This window comes from Arachis duranensis, chromosome 7, assembly GCF_000817695.3.
Source record: "Arachis duranensis cultivar V14167 chromosome 7, aradu.V14167.gnm2.J7QH, whole genome shotgun sequence".
In the NCBI taxonomy this organism is placed as follows: domain Eukaryota; kingdom Viridiplantae; phylum Streptophyta; class Magnoliopsida; order Fabales; family Fabaceae; genus Arachis; species Arachis duranensis.
The window spans coordinates 49,147,412-49,154,981 of record NC_029778.3 but is presented as its reverse complement, the minus strand read 5'-3'; the positions used below and the strand labels follow the sequence as shown (position 1 = coordinate 49,154,981).

Genomic DNA, 7,570 nt, shown 5'->3' with positions numbered 1-7,570 from the left:
ATACTCGGATCCTCTCCATCTCAACGGGAGGTCCTACCACCCCAAACAGAAGACCCCCTATGATATCCTTTGGCCCAGAAGACCAATGGTTCCACGACCACCCTGAGAACCCTCCGATGGTGATCACGGGAATGATTGGGACCAGGCTGGTCAGACGAATCCTCGTCGACATTGGAGCTGATTCCAATATTCTATTCAGAAACGTGTTTGACGCCATGGGACTTAGGGAATCCGACCTCAAGACTCACCAACACAGTGTCATGGGGCTAGGTGATAATTACATCAAACCTGACAGGACGATCTCACTCCCAATCTGCTTATGAGCTGGTGACGCTAGGAGGTCGGTAATGGCGGACTTCGTAGTCCTCAGAGATTCCACGGCCTACAACATCATTTTAGGAAGAAAAACCATCAACAAATTCTCAACTGTGATATGCACCAAATTTTTAACAATGAGGTTTGTGATAGACAAAGGAACGGTCGGCCCCATTAGGGGAGACTTAGAAGCGGCAGTTGCAAGCGACAACGCCAATCTCTCCCTAAGAAAGGAGTCCAAGAAGGTGGCCGGCGTGTTCTTGGCCGACCTAGATGTAAGAATGGAAGACAAGCCGAGGCCAGAACCAGAAGGGGACATGAAAAAGTTTCAGATAGGAAAGTCGGCAGAGCAGTTTAACTTCGTAAACAAGAATTTACCCCCATGAACTCAAAAGACCACTTATGGAGATTATAAGAGCAAATGGCGACCTCTTCGCATGGATGCCGTCAGACATGCCGGGCTTGGATCCCGAGGTCATGTCTCACCGGCTAGCTGTCAAGCCAGAAGCAAAGCCAGTAGCGCAGTGGCGAAGAAAGATGTCCCAAGAAAGGGCCAATGAGGTCGTTGATAAACCACTATTTTATGGTTTATGTATTTAATTGAGTGATTTTATCAAGCTTTTCACCCACTTATTCATAGGATTTGCATGATTTTACAATTCCTTCCTAGTTTAGTTCTATGATTGAAAACATGCTTCTTTGGTCTTAATTTAGCTAATCTTAATCCTCTCTTATTACCATTCGATGCCTTGATCTGTGTGTTAAGCGTTTCAGGCTTCATAGGGCAGGAATGGCTTAGAGAATAAAGAAGAAGCGTGCAAAAATGGAAGGAACACAAGGAATTGAGGAGATGACCAGCGAGAAGTCACGCGGTCGCATGGCTCATGCGACCGCGCAAAATGGAAGAAATCAGAGTGACGCGTTCGCGTGCCTGATGCGACCGCGCGGATTGGATGCTGCACGAACGACGCGAAAGCGTGGACGACGCGCACGCGTGGTACGAGAAATGCTAAGTGACGTGAACGCGTGGACGACGCGGACGCATGACGTGCGCGATCTGCAGAATTGCAAAAGTCGCTGGCAGAGATTCTGGGCCGCATTTCAACCCAGTTTTTGGCCCAGAAACACAGATTAAAGTCAGGGAACATGCAGAGACTCACCAGGCTTTTATAATTCATAATTTTAGTTTTAGATGTAGATTTTAGAGAGAGGTTCTCTCCTCTCTCTTAGGATTAGGATTAGGATTAGAATTTATTTTAGGATTAGGATTTCTTTTCACTTCAGGATTATTTCATCTTCATATTAGGTTCAATGTTCCTTTTATTTATTTCCTCAATTTAGTTTATGGATTTCTATGTTCAACTCAACTTCTTTATTTGGCTACAACTGCCCATGTTACATTTAATATGTTTATTAATTCATGATTTTGAGGTATTTCAGATCTAAGATTCTTATTTAGCTTTTTATATTATTGGCTTTAATTGATTAACTGGAAGCTCTTGAGTTATCAACTATTCATGATTGATTGTTATGTTGGCTAATTAACTGGAATTCCACTAACTCTAGCCTTCCCTTAGGAGTTGGCTAGGACTTGGGAAATCTAACCAATTGGTTCACTGGACTTTCCCTTGCTTACGCAAAGGTTAATTAAGTGGGATTAACTTCCATTCTTATAGGAGTAACTAGGATAGGACTTCCGAAATTTCATATCTTGCCAAGAGCTTATTTTATAGTTATTTATTTATTTTAATTGTCATTTGAATTACTTGTCATACTTCTTCCTTATTTCCAAAACCCCCCAATTTTACCTTTTTCATAGCCAATAATAAGAACATACCTCCCTGCAATTCCTTGAGAAGATGACCCGAGGTTTAAATACTTCGGTTATCAATTTATTTAGGGGTTTGTTACTTGTGACAACCAAAACGTTTGTAAGAAAGGTTGATTGCTTGGTTTAGTAACTATACTTACAACGAGAGTTTACTATAACTTCTAAACCATCAACCTTCAGTTCTTCAGTCGCTAAGCAAACAACCGGGCTTCTCAAAGCCGGTTTCATCAAAGAGCTCGAGTACTCAACATGGCTGTCCAACGTCGTATTAGTTAAAAAAGGTAGTGGCAAATGGAGAATGTGTGTCGACTATTCCGACCTGAACAAAGCATGCCCTAAAGACTCTTTTCCCCTCCCCAACATCGACACCTTGGTAGATTTCGCAGCAGGATATCGCTTTCTTAGCTTCATGGATGCATACTTTGGCTACAATCAGATCCCGATGCACCGACCTGATCAAGAGAAGATAGTGTTCATAACACCAGGAGGCACTTATTGCTATATAAGGTAATGCCATTCGGATTAAAAAACGCAGGGGCCACCTGCCAAAGACTGATGAGCAAAGTCTTCCATGACCTTATCGGTAAGATGGTAGAGGTCTACGTCGACGACATCCTGGTAAAAACGGTAGAACCAAGCAGCCTTATAGGCGACCTACAAACTGTCTTCAAAGCACTAAGAAAATTCAACATGAGGCTCAATCCACCCAAGTGTGCATTCGCCATGGAGGCCGGGAAATTCCTAGGCTTTATGATAACACAAAGGGGGCTAGAAGCTAACTCAGACAAATGTGAAGCCGTCCTCAAAATGACAAGCCTAAGATGCGTCAAAGACGTGCAACGACTAACTGGGAAACTCATGGCTCTATCCCGGTTTCTCGGAGCCTCAGCTGAAAAGGCTCTCCCATTCTTTAATCTAATGAAGAAAGGAATTGCCTTCGAATGGACTTCGGCATGCGAAGAAGCGTTCAGCCCTTTCAAAAGGGTGCTCTCAGAGTCGCTTGTACTCAGCAAACCCAAAGAAGGAGAACCCCTCTACCTATACCTAGCAATAACAACACAAGCCATGGTGGCAGTCCTTGTCCGAGAAGAAGACAAGACCCAGCGCCCAGTATACTTCGTCAGCAAAGTGCACCAAGTAATAGAGCTAAAATACACCAAGCTGGAGAAATTAGCCTATGCCTTGCTAACCTCGTCAAGAAGGCTCAAGCAATATTTCTAAGGACATAGGATCATCCTAAGAACTGACCAAGCGATTCGACAAGTCCTCCAAAAACCTGATCTCGCAGGGAGAATAATGGCATGGGCAGTAGAACTATCCCAATATGACTTGCAATACGAGCCCAGGCAGGTAATCAAGGCCCAGGCAATGGCGGACTTCCTGGTAGAGGTCACGGGGGAAGCACCCGACATATCGAACACACGGTGGAAACCCCATGTAGACGGAGCTTCCAACCAAGCGTTCGGAGGGGCCGGTATCATCTTGGAAAACTCAGCGGGAATAGCTTATGAACAGTCGATCAGGTTGGACTTCCTAGTCTCCAACAACCAGGCAAAGTACGAAGCGCTGATAGGAGGGCTAATTCTAGCCAAAGAGGTCGGAGCGTCCAGGATTGAAGTAAGCAGTGATTCCCAGATCGTCACATCCCAGATAAACGGCAGCTACCAGGCTAGGGATACACTACTACAAAAGTACCTAGAGAAGGTAAGAGAGCTATGCAAAAGCTTCGATGAAGTCATAATCTAGTATGTCCCTAGAGAAAGGAACACCTGAGCAGACCTCCTCTCCAAGTTAGCAAGCACCAAGCCCGAACCAGGAAACAGATCGCTAATTCAAGGGCTGGCAACTGAGCTAGCAGTCATTCTATGCATAACCCAAGCACTAAGCCCCCTCTCCTGGATGGACCCTATCCTCCAATATATGGAGAAATGCGAAACACCACAAAATGATAAGGAAGCACAAGCCATCAAAAGAGAAGCTCCCGAGTATGTGATTATACAAGGGCAGTTGTACAAGCGGGGACTCCACCAACCTTTGCTCAAATGCCTACGCCCCCACCAAACGACTACGTCTTAAGCGAAGTCCATGAGGGGTGTTGTGGTCACCATATTGGAGGAAGGTTGTTGGCAAGGAAGATCATCCGAGCAGGATATTACTGGCCCACCCTGATGTCGGACGCTCAGGAGTTCGTCAGAAAGTGCAGGAAATGCTAGGAAAATGCCAACTTCCACAAAGCCCCACCCGAAGAACTCAGCTCGATGATGGCACCCCAACCTTTCGCTCAATCGGGAGTCGGCCTCTTGGGACCATTCCCACCCGGGCCAGGGCAAGTCAAATATTTGATAGTAGCCATAGACTACTACACCAAGTGGGTGGAAGCAGAATCGCTAGCCACCATAACCGCAGTAAACTGTCAAAAATTTTTGTGGAGGCAAGTCATCACTAGGTTCAGAATTCCAGAGTCTGTCATATTGGATAATGGGACACAATTCACCGGCAAAAAGTTCAAAGAGTTCCTTTCAGGACTAGGAATCAAGCAAAGGTTCTCCTCCGTAGACCACCCTCAAAGCAACAGACAAGTGGAAGCAACTAACAAAATCATCTTGAAAGGGCTAAAGAAACGGCTTAAAGGGAAGAAGGGCTCATGGGCAGACCAGCTAGCCTCAGTCCTATGGTCTTACAGAACCTCCCCCCAATCGTCCACTAGCAAAACCACCTTCCGACTCACATATGGGGTCGATGCGGTCATCCCAGTCGAAATAGGGGAGTCGAGCCCGAGGTTACTTCTCGGAGGAGGAAGCAAAGTAGTTGAGAAAGACCTAGTTGACGAAATAAGACAGATGGCACATTTGACAGAGACAGCAATCAAACAAATAATAGCTCTAAGATACAACAGTAAAGTGCTAAAGCTAAAGAGAAGCCTTGGGGAAGGCGACCTGGTCTTACGACGTAACGACATAGGACCACCAACTCCAGGATAAGGCAAATTGGGTGCGAATTGGGAAGGACCCTATAGGGTAAGAGAAGTCCTCGGCAAAGGCGCATACAAATTGGAAAAATTGGATGGGTAGAGGGAAGTGACCCGCGGCCTGGCGACACGGCCACATCCGTTTAGTCTTCTTTGCATGATTTACGACAAAACGACGTAATAGCACTAGTGACGAACGGTCGACCTAACGAAAACTCGGGATTGATCACCCCGAGAACCAAAGGGACCTAAGAAAACAAGCAAGAGGGCGGTAAATACCATAAAAATAGTAAACCAAAAAGGTCACGGCAGCCCGGATAATCAAAAGCAATAAAATAAAAGAAAAGCCACGATGGCCCGAACAGGCAAACAACCAAAAAAGCCACGACGGCCTAGATAATCAAAAGCAATAAAATATAGCAAAGCCACAAACGGCCCGAACAGGCGAGTAACTGCTAACGACAGCAACATTGAAATAAAGATTAAAATATCCAGTACAAACGAAGGCGCCTAAACAGGCCCATAAAATAAAAACCAAAGTCACAAAACAGAGGGTAGGAAGAACAAAAGATAAAGCAAGACCGCCACATCAGGACTTCAGAATATCAACAATCTTCCCATTCTCGACATTCTTAAGAGCTCCAACTTGGGAGAGGTCGAGATCTGGAGCCAACACTGCCACCTGGAGCTTGATCCCTTCTTCGGTCAGCTTCACAGCCTCTCGAGCCCCATGTGCAAGTTCCCTATTCTTCTTCTTCAAAGCAACCATCTCCTTGCAAGCAGCCTCCGCCGAGCTTTTCGCCAACTTCAGCTTTTCCTCCATCTCCTCAAACTTCTTCTTAGCTGTGGTAATTTCACCACGAGAAGTGTTTAACTCCTTCATCAACGCAACATCTCATTCCACCAACCTATTGGCCTCTTCAGCATACTCCTTGGCTTTCTCCTCCAACTCAGATAACTTTGTCTTCAATGACTCCTCCCGAGACCTTGAATCCGTCAGGTCTTTCTGGGAGTCCCGAAGCTTCACTTCCATATTGTGGTAATTTCCCAAGACAGGCTCCACCTTCTTGGTGATGGTTGCTGCTCGAAGAAGGCTACAATAGATCCACCTCACTTGCCCGGAGAGATCGGCATCACGGAAAAACTCGTCGATGCCAGGAAGCAACTGGGACTCAATGAAGCCCCCAGCATCGAAGTTTTTTTCCATAACCGAGAGCGTCTTCCCGGAGTCACGTTTTCTTTTCTTAGGGTTGCTGACGACCTTTGCATCATCATTAAACCCTGGAACCTCCTCCTTAGAAAAAACCTCCGCCTCCACACTCGGATTCCCCAAAGGATTCCCAACAGGCGCCTCGACCTTGCTCGGCTGATCTTGGTCAACCCCGCCAGCTTGACCACTGCCCTCCCCAATAGCCTCCCAGCCCTGACTTGCCGAAGTGGTCACTGAAGAGTCCTCACCACCCTCAACATCCCCTTGGATGAGGCTCATGAGATTGGCCAACGTCTTCTTCCCACCAGCCATGGAAACTACAAAGCAAAAAGACAGCTATAAGTAAAGAAGAAAAGAGGAAAAGTGCTAAGGATGCAAATGTAAAAAACTCACCAACATATGACCGACCGGCCTCTCGGTCCCCCATAACCATGCGAGGATTAAGGTTTCTCTCACCAAAAATTGCCAACAAGATATTAGCAATATTACAATCTTTCAGACTTAACCAATCATAAGAGATCTTTATCAGATAATCGGATCCCGCCCCGAAACTCCAGTAAGTCAGGATCCGCCTCTCCCCCTCGGCAGTAAGTCAGAAGGGTTGATGACCTTCAATAGGACTAACCTTGAAGAAAGTAGACTTGAAGCCATGATAGGAATCCTCAAAAAGGCCAAAAATCCTACGACCTTGTTGGGCCCTAAAAGACATATATCCCTTTTTCGCCTTCTCCTGGCGAAAAGGGTTTGTGAGAAGGAAGAGGTAGAGGAAAACACTCACAGAAGTTGGGAGCTCCAGATATTCTCACATCATCTCAAAGTATCAGATGGAAGCCCAGCTGTTTGGATGTAATTGTGATGGAGCAACATCACAGCGGTTCAACAAACCCATGACGAAGGGGGAGAAGGGCAAACGAACCGTAGAGTCGTGAACATGGGTTCATAAACCCACATCCAATCGGCAACACAGGGAGCCGCCAAATTCTTCTGGCAAACACGCTCCCAAGCGGCAGGAACATAACCCTGATAAAATGCCTCCTCGGGACCACCCCCACACAAGAGCCCCACCTGGCGCAAATTTTGAAAATCCTCCTTCGTGACCTGGGAAAGGGGGTCCCTCACGTCGGAAGACACCCAGGCGTAATGGTCAACAAAATTGGCTAGCGGTCACTGAGCCTGATTCGGGAGAATGGGGCGCTCGGCCATACCTACAGCAGGGGCACCACTCAGTCAGAACGGGAGGTCGGGA

The 7,570-nt window shown here is 46.4% G+C and overlaps 1 protein-coding gene across 1 annotated transcript; it reads left to right on the top strand.

Moving 5' to 3' along the window:
* Positions 1 to 4,407: 4,407 nt before the first annotated feature.
* On the top strand, positions 4,408 to 5,127 carry LOC107458799 (uncharacterized). The gene has a single exon (XM_016077004.1). The coding sequence runs from the start codon at positions 4,408 to 4,410 to the stop codon at positions 5,125 to 5,127; it is 720 nt and encodes a 239-aa protein (XP_015932490.1).
* Positions 5,128 to 7,570: the final 2,443 nt, after the last annotated feature.

Excerpts from the sequence above, each read along its gene's own strand:
- LOC107458799 (XM_016077004.1), top strand. The coding sequence starts at position 4,408 with ATGGCACCCCAACCTTTCGCTCAATCGGGAGTCGGCCTCTTGGGACCA.